At 39.9% G+C, this 12427-nt stretch overlaps 1 protein-coding gene across 1 annotated transcript; it reads right to left on the reverse strand.

Annotated features, from left to right (window-relative positions):
* Window positions 1-5005: 5005 nt before the first annotated feature.
* Window positions 5006-5947, reverse strand: LOC123464960 (olfactory receptor 1052-like). The gene has a single exon (XM_045162842.1). It carries the CDS (start codon window positions 5942-5944, stop codon window positions 5006-5008), a length of 939 nt encoding a protein of 312 aa, XP_045018777.1. The 5' UTR covers window positions 5945-5947.
* Between the last annotated feature and the right edge of the window lie 6480 nt (window positions 5948-12427).

Raw genomic sequence — 12427 nt, forward strand, 5'->3', positions numbered from 1 at the left:
CTCAGTCATGTCTAACTCTTCGATTACATGGACTATAGCCTGACAGGTTCCTCTGTCCATGGGGATTCTCCAGGCAAGAATACTGGAGTGGGTTGCCATTTCCTTTCCAAGAATTAGCATACACATACACATCAGTTCAGTTCAGTTCAGTTCAGTCACTCAGTCGTGTCTGACTCTTTGCGATCCCCAAATGCAGCACGCCAGGCCTCTCTGTCCAACACCAACTCCCTATGTTCACTCAGACTCACATCCATCGAGTCAGTAATGCCATCCAGCCGTCTCATCCTTTGTTGTTCCCTTCTCCTCCTGCCCCCAATCCCTCCAGCATCAGAGTCTTTTCCAATGAGTCAACTCTTCGCATGAGGTGGCCAAAGTACTGGAGTTTCAGCTTCAGCATCAGTCCTTCCAAAGAAATCCCAGGGCTGATCTCCTTCAGAATGGACTGGTTGGATCTCCTTGCAGTCCAAGGGACTCTCAAGAGTGTTCTCCAACACCACAGTTCAAAAGCTTTAATTCTTTGGTGCACAGCCTTCTTTACAGTCCAACTCTCACATCCATACATGACCACAGGGAAAAACCATAGCTTTGACTAGACGGGCCTTTGTTGTCAAAGTAATGTCTCTGCTTTTGAATATGCTATCTAGGTTGGTCATAACTTTCCTTCCAAGGAGTAAGCATCTTTTAATTTCATGGCTGCAGTCACCATCTGCAGTGATTTTGGAGCCCAGAAAAATAAAGTCTGACACTGTTTCCACTATTTCCCCATCTATTTCCCATGAAGTGGTGGGGCCAGAGGCCATGATCTTCGTTTTCTGAATGTTGAGCTTTAAGACAACTTTTTCACTCTCCACTTTCACTTTCATCAAGAGGTTTTTTAATTCCTCTTCAGTTTCTGCCATAAGGGTGGTGTTATCTGCATATCGGAGGTTATTGATATTTCTCCTGGTAATCTTGATTCCAGCTTGTGTTTCTTCCAGCCCAGTGTTTCTCATGATGTACTCTGCATAGAAGTTAAATAAGCAGGGTGACATTATACAGCCTTGCCGTACTCCTTTTCCTATTTGGAACCAGTCTGTTGTTCCATGTCCAGTTCTAACTGTTGCTTCCTGACCTGCATACAGATTTCTCAAGAGGCAGATCAGGTAGTCTAGTATTCCCATCTCTTTCAGAATTTTCCAGAGTTTATTGTGATCCACACAGTCAAAGGCTTTGGCATAGTCAATAAAGCAGAAATAAATGTTTTTCTGGAACTCTCTTGCTTTTTCCATGATCCAGCAGATGTTGGCAATTTGATCTCTGGTTCCTCTGCCTTTTCTAAAACCAGTTTGATCATCAGGAAGTTCACAGCTCAAGTATTGCTGAAGCCTGGCTTGGAGAATTTTGAGCATTACTTTACTAGCATGTGAGATGAGTGCAATTGTGCGGTAGTTTGAGCATTCTTTGGCATTGCCTTTCTTTGGGATTGGAATGAAAACTGACCTTTTCCAGTCCTGTGACCACTGCTAAGCTTTCCAAATTTGCTGGCATAATGAGTGCAGCATTTTCGCAGCGTCATCTTTCAGGATTTGGAGTAGCTCAACTGGAATTCCATCACCTCCACTAGCTTTGTTCTTAGTGATGCTTTCTAAGGCCCACTTGACTTCACATTCCAGGATGTCAGGCCCTAGGTCAGTGATCACACCATCGTGATTATCTGGGTAGTGAATATCTTTTTGGTACGGTTCTTCTGTGTATTCTTGCCATCTCTTCTTAATATCTTCTGCTTCTGATAGGTCCATACCATTTCTGTCCTTTATCGAGCCCATCTTTGCATGAAATGTTCCCTTGGTATCTCTAATTTTCTTGAAGAGATCTCTAGTCTTTCCCATTCTGTGTTTTCCTCCTTTTCTTTGCATTGATCGCTGAAGAAGGCTTTCTTATCTCTTCTTGCTATTCTTTGGAACTCTGCATTCAGATGTTTATATTTTTCCTTTTCTCCTTTGCTTTTCACGTCTCTTCTTTTCACAGCTATTTGTAAGGCCTCCCCAGACAGCCATTTTGCTTTTTTGCATGTCTTTTCCATGGGAATGGTCTTGATCCCTGTCTCCTGTACAATGTCACGAACCTCATTCCATAGTTCATCAGGCACTCTATCTATCAGATCTAGGCCCTTAAATCTATTTCTCACTTCCCCTGTATAATTATAAGGGATTTGATTTAGGTCATACCTGAATGGTCTAGTGGTTTTCCCTACTTTCTTCAATTTAAGTCTGAATTTGGTAATAAGGAGTTCATGATCTGAGCCACAGTCAGCTACCAGTCTGGTTTTTGGTGACTGTATAGAACTTCTCCATCTTTGGCTGCAAAGAATATAATCAATCTGACTTTGGTGTTGACCATCTGGTGATGCCCACGTGCAGAGTCTTCCCTTGTGTTGTTGGAAGAGGGTGATTGTTATAACTAGTGCATTTTCTCGGCAAAACTCTTTTAGTCTCTGCCCTGCTTCATTCTGAATTCCAAGGCCAAATTTGCCTGTTGCTCCAGGTGTTTCTTGACTTCCTACTTTTTCAGTCCAGTCCCCAAAAATGAAAAGGACATCTTTTTGGGTGTTAGTTCTAAAAGGTCTTGTAGGTCTTCATAGCACCATTCAACTTCAGCTTCTTCAGCGTTACTGGTTGGGGCATAAACTTGGATTACTATTGTATTGAATGGTTTGCTTTGGAAACAAACAGAAATCATTCTGTCATTTTTGAGATTGTATCCAAGTGCTGCATTTCGAACTCTTTAGTCTACCATGATGGCTACTCCATTTCTTCTGAGGGATTCCTGCCCGCAGTAGTAGATATAATGGTCATCTGAGTTAAATTCACCCATTCCAGTCCATTTCAGTTCGCTGATTCCTATAATGTCGACATTCACTCTTGCCATCTCTTGTTTGATCACTTCCAATTTGCCTTGATTCATGGACCTGACATTCCAGGTTCCTATGCAATATTGCTTTTTACAGCATCAGACCTTGCTTCTGTCACCAGTCACATCCACAGCTGGGTATTGTTTTTGCTTTGGCTCTGTCCCTTCATTATTTCTGGAGTTATTTCTCCACTGATTGGAGAAATATTTTTGCACTGATTGGAGAAATTGGGAGCCTACTGATCTGGGGAGTTCCTCTTTCAGTATCCTATCATTTTGCCTTTTCATACTGCTCATGGGGTTCTCAAGGCAAGAATACTGAAGTTGTTTGCCAGTCCCTTCTCCAGTGGACCACATTCTGTCAGATCTCTCCACCATGACGTGCCCATCTTCGGTTGCCCCACAGGCATGGCTTAGTTTCATTAAGTTAGACAAGGTCGTGGTCCTAGTGTGATTAGATTGACTAGTTTTCTGTGAGTATGGCCTCAGTGTGTCTGCCCTCTGATGCCCCTTGCAATACCTACCATCTTACTTGGGTTTCTCTTACCTTGGGCGTGGGGTATCTCTGCACGGCTGCTCCAGCAAAACACAGCTGCTGCTCCTTACCTTGGAGGAGGGGTATCTTCTCACCGCCACCCTTCCTGACCTGCAATGTGGGATAGCTCCTCTAGGCCCTCCTGCGCCCGTGCAGCCACTGCTCCTTAGACCTGGGGTTGGTCCTCCCGGCCCCCACCCCTGGCCTCAGACGCGGGGTAGCTCCTCTCAGCCACTGCCCTGACCTCAGACGTGGGGTAGCTTCTCTCAGCTGCACTTAGTGCGCCAGTCACATAGAGAAGCCATAAATTTTAAGTGAATAGATTTTGATAGAATGAACACAGTCATGTCACACCCACTCAGATCAGGAAACACAACATTACCAGCAATCCAGAAGCCTCCCTCACAATGGGAGAAAATATTTGCAAATGAAGCAACTGACAAAGAATTCATCTCCAAAATGTAAAAATAATTCATATAGCTCAGTATGAAAAAAACAAAAACAAAAAACAATGCAATAAAAATATGGGTGGCAGACCTAAACAGATATTTTGCCAAAGAAGACATACACATGTTGAAAAAATATATAAAAAGATGCTCAACATCACTAATTATTAGAGAAATGCAAACCAAAACTGTGATGAGGTATCACCTCACACCAGACAGAATGGCCATGATCAAAAAATACACATATACTTTGAGTCAAAAGGAAAGCAACTGGCTTCACACATTTTCTCTCCCTAGAATTTGGAGCATGTTTTCTCCTATCTAAGCTACTGGCAGATAATTTTTTGTTTAATGTCTGAAGAAGATGTTGGAAGATCCTTAAAGGAAAGGGGAATAAGTCTGATTATTAATGGTTCCTTAATTAACTTGACAGCACCCTTTCTAAACATTAAGTAAACTTTTTCAGGGTATATTTCCTGTGAATCTTAGTGGCCCTTCTGTGTGAAATGGTACAGAAACTGAGGTATTCCACCTTTCTCAGTTTCATATGATTTAATAGTAATGGAAACCATGGCAAGAAAAAAAGAAATGGTCTGAATTAACCCCTGTGAGTGGAAAGGTAATCAAGAACCAAATCCTCTTTCTGAAAATTTTTGCGTGTTTGCATTCATTTTGCAGAATATCTGACTATAAGTATTTCAGGTTAATTCCAGGAACATGTATCTGTCAGTTTTATTGGATAGTTCAAATATCAGTGCCTTTTGCTTTGAAATTATTTTGCTTTTTGTCTGTGCTCAATAGAGAAAATGAGTTAAGAGATACTTCATTACTTTTGAATTTTATGTTTGTGTCTCCCTATTTGTGGGTGTGTCTGTGTATCTGCCTGTATATATTTATTTCTACCTAAATACAGGAATAAGAATGTTAACAATTAGCCAGAGATAGCTAAACTGTAACCTAGTATGGCTTATTAGCTTAGTTTAAACAATAACCAACCATATGTACTATGACATGCTATACTTCCAAGCCTTTTCCTTCCATTGCAAAACAGTTCATAATTTGAGTAAATGCATATACATACCATTATCCAAAGCACTCATTTGTCTACAAACAATTTGGCACATATGGTATGACATTAACAAGGAATATGCTTCATTTCTTTAGCCCTTTTCACAGCATCCTTCACTTCCTTGTTTCTTAAGCTATAAATTAATGGGTTTAACATAGGAATAACCAGGGTATAAAACACAGATACCACCTTTTCCTGTTCTAAGGAATACTGGGAGCTTGGTTGAATGTAGCTAAAGCTTACAGAGCCATAGAATAGAGTCACAACCGTGAGGTGTGACACACATGTGGAGAAGGCTTTGTGTCTGCCTGCTGCTGAGCGGATGCTCAGGATAGCGGCAACAATGAAGATGTAGGAGACCATCACAGTCATGAAAGTGATCAAGGCAATAACGCCAGAGAAGATTAAAAGCAGCAGCTCATTCATGGATGTGTCAGAGCAGGACAGCTTCAACAGCGGGGGCAGGCCACAGAAGAAGTGCCTGATGACATTTGGCCCACAGAAAGACAACTTCAGCAAGCCGATTGTGTGAGTCAAGGAGTTGATTACGCCCCCTACACATGATCCAATGACCAGAACAACACAAACTATTTTTGTCATAGCCACGGTATAAAGTAAAGGGTTCACAATGGCCATGTAGCGGTCATAAGCCATTGTTGCCAGCAAGAAACCCTCAGCGGTAAGGAGAGACACGAATGAAAAGTACTGCAGAATGCATCCAGAGAACGAGATTGTCTCCCGTTCCACAAAGAAGTTCAGCAGCATTCTGGGTGCAAAGACTGACGAATAGCAGGCATCAATGAATGACAGACAGCTGAGGAAATGATACATGGGCATTTGGAGTTTGGGAGTTACTTGGATTAGAAGGAACATTCCTAGATTACCCACCAAGGAAATGGTATAGATGAGCAGGAACACCAGGAAGAGGACCACTTTCAGTTCAGCATGATCTGTCAGTCCCAAAAGGATAAACTCAGTCACCAGTGTAAAATTAACATCAGCCATGGGTTTGTTTACCTTGGTAACTGTCAACAAATAAATTGAGAATGGTCATGCAGCATTATCAAGACTACTCGGAATCTCTAACTAGCAATATGACTTGAGTTATTGACTGCTCTGCTCTGAGTGTTTTAGCTATAAAATTAGAAAACAATTTAACTAAAAATATCTAGCCTCTTCAAGCACTATTTGCTTGTCCCATAGAAAATTCTAAGAATTGAAGCAAGAAAACATTAGAGTTTTAGCTTCAGGATACATTCAAAATGCTGTTCTTAGTGTGAAGAAAAAAACTTAAGTGAATTTCATTCTGTGTGTGTGTGCATTGCTCAGTTGTGTCCTACTCTTTGTGACCTCATAGACTGTAGCCCACCAGGTCCCTCCTCCATGGGATTTTTCCAGGCAAAAATACAGGAGGGGGTAGCCTTTCTCCAGGGGATCTTCCCACAGATCAAACCCAGGTCTCCTGCATTGCAGGCAGATTCTTTACCATCTGAGCCACCAGAGAAGCTTCTAAAATAGGCAAAATCTATATTATAAAGCATAATTATTTAAGTTGGAACTGTAATCTGTAATACCACTGAAGTTCTCTTTTAAAAATGATACAGGGGTGTCCCTGGAGTCCAGTGGTTAGGACTCCACGTTTCTGTTGCAGGGGGTTGTAGGTTTGATCTCTGATCAGTGAACTAAGATCCCTCAGTCAAAAACTGAAAGAAAAAAGTTTTTAAAAATGATGCAAATGAACTAATTTACAAAATAGAAACAGACCTACAGACATAGGAAACAAACCTATTGTCTCCAAAGGGAAAGGGGATGGGGAGACATAAAGTAGGGTTTTGAGAGTAACATATGCACACTACTAGCAATGGCACCCCACTCCAGTGCTCTTGCCTGGAGAATCCCAAGGACAGGGGAGCCTGGTGGGCTGCAGTCCATGGGGTCGCTAAGAGCCGGCCAGGACTGAGCGACTTCACTTTCACTTTTCACTTTCATGCATTGGAGAAGGAAATGGCAACCCACTCCAGTGTTGTTGCCTGGAGAATACCAGGGACAGGGGAGCCTAGTGGGATGCCGTCTACGGGGACACACAGAGTCAGACATGACTGAAGCGACTTAGCAGCAGCATAGATGACATAGATAAAAACAAGGACCTACTGAATGACACAGGGAACTATACTCAATATTTTGTAGTAAGCTACATGGGAAAAGAATCTGAAAACGATTCCATATACATTATATACAAAGCATTTATATGTATTATATACATATATATATATGTGTGTGTGTGTGTATGTGTGTGTGTATATATATATATATAGAGAGAGAGAGAGAGAGAGAGAGCGAGAATCACTTTGCCATACACCAGAAACTAAAACAATATTATAAATCAACTATACATACACAAGAACAAAAAAATAAACATAACAGATTTAATTGTGGCTAATGTCATATCTTCATGGGAAATAGATGGGGAAAAAGTGGAAACAGTGTCAGACTTTATTTTTGGGGGGCTCGAAAATCACTGCAGATGGTGACTGCAGCCATGAAATTAAAAGACACTTACTCCTTGGAAAGAAAGTTATGACTAACCTAAATAACATATTGAAAAGGAGTGACATTACTTAGCCAACAAAGGTCCGTCTAGTCAAGGCTATGGTTTTTCCACTAGTCATGTGCAGATGTGAGAGTTGGACTGTGAAGAAAGCTGAGCGCCGAAGAAATGCTTTTGAACTGTGGTGTTGGAGAACACTCTTCAGAGTCCCTTGGACTGCAAGGAAATGCAACCAGTCCATTCTAAAGGAGATCAGTCCTGGATGTTCTTTGGAAGAAATGATGCTAAAGCTGAAACTCCAATACTTTGGCCACCTCATGGGAAGAGTTGACTCATTGGAAAAGACTCTGATGCTGGGAGGGATTAGGGGCAGGAGGAAAAGGGGATGACAGAGGATGAGATGGCTGCATGGCATCACTGACTTGATGGATGTGAGTTTGAGTGAACTCTGGGAGCTGGTGATGGACAGGGAGGCCTGGCGTGCTGCAATTCATGGGGTCGCAAAGAGTTGGATGCGACTGAACTGAACAGAACTGAATGTCATATCTATAAATATCTGAGTATAAACTATGTCATAACCTTTTAGCTTGTTTTCCCACTTATGTTCTCATGTTTAGTGTGTAGTCCACATTTTTTTAAACTTTGATTTGACAAAAGGCAAGTTCTCAATATCAAAAATTCTGGATTCATTCTTAGAAAATAGCAGGAAGAATTGGCTTTTAAGAAGAATGTCCACTAGAAATTGAGAGAGAGGGTACTCTGAGCTGAAATACGAAATATGATAAGTAGAGCTTATAATTGGCCTTTTTTGGGAAAAACTTCCTTTTTAAAAAAAATTTGTTGAAATAGTTTGCATGTTTGGGTGGTTCCCATTTTCCAAAAGGACAAGCCATACAACAATATACTCCTACATTCATATGATAGTGTGGAAAGTCTTATAGAATAAATGACATAAGAAGCAGAACTTTTATTAATCTACTTTGGATGGTTTGTATTAACAATGCATTTCTAATACAAAGGAAGATCTATGGCCTTTGATATCCAATAGAAATGCCATATGTAAGAGACTCAGGAAACAATCTTTATACTTTTCTAAGTAAAGCAAGTTTATAAAATAAAGCCAACCTATAAAACATACAACTACTTCTCTGCAATAATTTTTTTCATGATACTGCAACAGGTTTCTTAAAATATGCCACGTTTTTTCCACTTAACCAATAGACATCTTCTGAGCACTTGGAAAGTCCCATAAAATAAAACCAACTATAGAATATACGGCTACTTCTTTGCAATATTTTTTTCATGATATCGCAGCAAGTTTCTTAAAATATGCCATGTCTTTTCCAATGCACGTTTATTATTTCTATATATTGCCCACAAAATGGAACTCTTTTTTTTTACATTTATATTAAAAATGAAAACATTGTAAATAAGCAGGATTACTAGTGCAACCTTGGCTCAGATGCTACAAAATTCTGCCTGCCTGCAATCTGCCTGGGTTGAATCTCTGGGTTGGAAAGATCCCCTGGAGAAGGAAATGGCATCCCATTCCTGGGAAATTCCATGGACAGAAGAACCTGGCTGGCTACAGTCCACAGGGTGGCAAAGAGTCAGACAAGACTGAACAACTGACACACACATAGTAACTTTACTTCTACAGAATAAAGGATTAGGTTTTCTTGGATTTATCATCCTTTCACATGTGAGGTGCTAGCCCTGTGTTCAGTATGTAAAGCCCAATATTTCCTTATTTCCTATTATTTTCATAATCTCACAATATTGTTCTTCTATGATAATACTTTTATAGATCTAGAAATCTGTGGAGACAGGTGAATAATCTTCATAAGATTACATAGTTATGTTTTATATTGAAATTCATTCTTTAGAAAATATTCCAAATTGAATCCAAACATTCATTTGTATTACTCCCAAAGAAGTTGCATGACAACTTTGAGGTTAATATAGAGAAAAAGACTTAAGTGGAGGATATACAAGGAGATGAGAGCCAAATTACAAATCCTTTCCTCCCCTACACCGTGAAGTCGTGATCACATTAAAATCTGAATGTGATTTTCTTCTTCTTCTTCTTCTTTGTATTTCAACTTTTGACAGAGTGCATATATACTGAGTATTGCATGAATTTTACTTATCAGTGAGTGGAAGAAAAAAATGTGCGACAACTTAGCTCATTTATGAGCCTCCTCATCACCCGTTCTTGTGGTCTATTTTTCTATATTTCCCCCCAAACAAAAACAAACACACAAAAAATAGTTAAATCTCTTGGTTTTCAGTGATGCATAAATTAAGTCAGTGGCAGAAGTTAGCAGGTAGTAGATTTGAAATTTAAAAATTTTAATATAAAAGAAAAGGCACAGATTCCATGCTGTCAACGCAAGAGAAAGATGAACAAAGAACAATCATATCAGAAAACAGATTTAGTTAAAAAGTTAATTTATATAATTACCTCAGTTCAAATGGAAATAGTCCCTGGAGTTCATCTTGTGATCAAAGGATATAATAAATATGTTATTTAAAAGTTCCTCTGTGTATCTTGAGAGATTTAGGAAACTCACAAGAATGCAATTTGCCCCTAAGGATTTTACTTCCTTACTTTACAATGAATAAAGGAAATTTGCCACAAGTAAAGAGAAAAATCTGTGTGTGTGTGTGTGTGTGTGTGTGTGTGTGTGTGTATACATACATACCAACAAAGGTCTGTCTAGTCAAAACTTTGGTTTTTCCAGTAGTCATAAATGTATTGAGAGTTGGACTATAAAGAAAGCTGAGCACCAAACAATTGATACTTTTGAACTGTGGTGTTGGAGAAGACTGTTGAGAGTCCCTTGGACTGCAAGGAGATCCAACCAGTCCATCCTAAAGGAGATCAGTCCTGAGTATTCATTGGAAGGATTGATGCTGAAGCTGAAACTCCAATACTTTGGCCACCTGATGCAAAGAACTGACTTACTGGAAAAGACCCTGATGCTGGGAAAGCTTGAAGGCAGGAGGAGAAGGGGGCGACAGAGGATGAGATGGCTGGATGGCATCACCAACTCGATGGACAAGAGTTTGAGTAAACTCCGGGAGTTGGTGATGGACAGGGAGGCCTGGGGTGCTGCAGTGCATGGGGTCGAAAAGAGTCAGACACAACTGAGTAACTGAACTGAACTGAAATGCAATTGATGCAATTGATAGTGATCCCTGCTTGGTGCTTTAGGAAGAGGAGCTTTTCATAATGTATTATCTGTGCCTAATGTTGGAAACACACACACATGCACACATATTCCAATAAACACACAAACAGAAGAAAAAGCAAACTCCAGTGAGCTTTAAGGTAGTAGAACAAGACCTGATAATTAAAAAATCTATCCCTTTACTTCCTTGGATTGTAAGAATGTCATCAAGAAAATTAGAATTAAAACTACTACATCGTAAAAGTCTTCCTTGTAAAGAAGTCAATCATTCATCCAATCTAGCCTGTGTTTGCTGATAAAAATTTGGGGGTTTTTATCTTTATCTTAAAATGAATCATGAGTGATTCTGGTAGCAGTATTTCAAACTATTCCATATTATATATATATATATATATATATATATATATATATATATTCCTTTATTATTTATTCTATAATCAATTACAATTTTTCAACCTAAATGAAAATTTCTTAAATGTCTGAATTAACAGCTGATGGGGCAAAGGTTAGGAGTGGGGGTTAGTTGATATTCTAAGCTTGAGTTAGGCCAGAAGATACTCCATTATTTGATGAGACCTAGAGCACTTTAAGTACTTGATGTGTTCTCTGTTTGTTTGTTTTTTAATATATAATCCATTTTCAGTCCACATATGACATATTTATATAAGAAATGCACAACTGACTCTTGAATAATGTGTTGGGATGCCAGTCCTCTTGTGCAGTTGAAAAATCCATGTGTAATTGTGAGTCTTCCCTCTGTTTTTGTGGTTCATCCACTTCTACAAATTCAACTGAGGATCCTTTAGTAATGTAGTAGCCAAAATTGAAACAAATTGATACATAAATGGACCACTGCAGAGGGAAGATGAGGTATTTGGATGGCATCACAACTCAATACACATGAATTTGAGCAAGCTCTGGCAGTTGGTGATGGACAGGGAATCCTGGCATGCTGCAGTCCAGTTCAGTTCAGTTCAGTTCAGTCGCTCAGTCATGTCTGACTCTTTGCGACCCATAGACTGCAGCACACAGGCTTCCCTGTCCATCACCAACTACTGGAGCTTGCTCAAATGCATGTCCATTGAGTCAGTGATACCATCTAATCATCTCATCCTCTGTTGAACCCTTCCCCTCCTGCCTTCAATCTTTCCCAGCATCAGGGTCTTTTCCAATGAGTCAGTCTTCACATCACGTGGCCAAAGATTGGAGTTTCTGCTACAACATCAGTCCTTCAATGAATAGTCAGGACTGGTTTCCTTTAGGATGGACTAGTTGGATCTCCTTGCAGTCCAAAGGACTCTCAAGAGTCTTCTCCAACATCACAGTTCAAAAGCATCAATTCTTCACCACTCAGCTTTCTTCAGAATCCAAACCTCACATCCATACATGACTGCTGGAAAAATCATTGCTTTGACTAGATGGACCTTTGTTGGCAAAGTAATGTCTCTGCTTTTTAATATGCTGTCTAGGTTGGTCACAGCTTTTCTTCCCAGGGAAAACATCTTTAATTTCATGGCTGCAGTCACCATCTGCAGTGAGTTTGCAGCCTCAAAAAATAGGCTCTCACCATTTCCATTGTTTTCCTATCTATTTGCCATGAAGTGATGGGACCGGACGCCATGATCTTAGTTTTCTGAATGTTGAGTTTTAAGCCAACTTTTTCAAGCCTTAATTAGTTACTGTGTGAATATGCCCTTTGGGAAACAGGGAAGGTCTAGGAGGAAGAAAGACTTTTTTCTACAAATA

This window comes from Bubalus bubalis, chromosome 16, assembly GCF_019923935.1.
Source record: "Bubalus bubalis isolate 160015118507 breed Murrah chromosome 16, NDDB_SH_1, whole genome shotgun sequence".
Taxonomy (NCBI): Eukaryota; Metazoa; Chordata; class Mammalia; order Artiodactyla; family Bovidae; genus Bubalus; species Bubalus bubalis.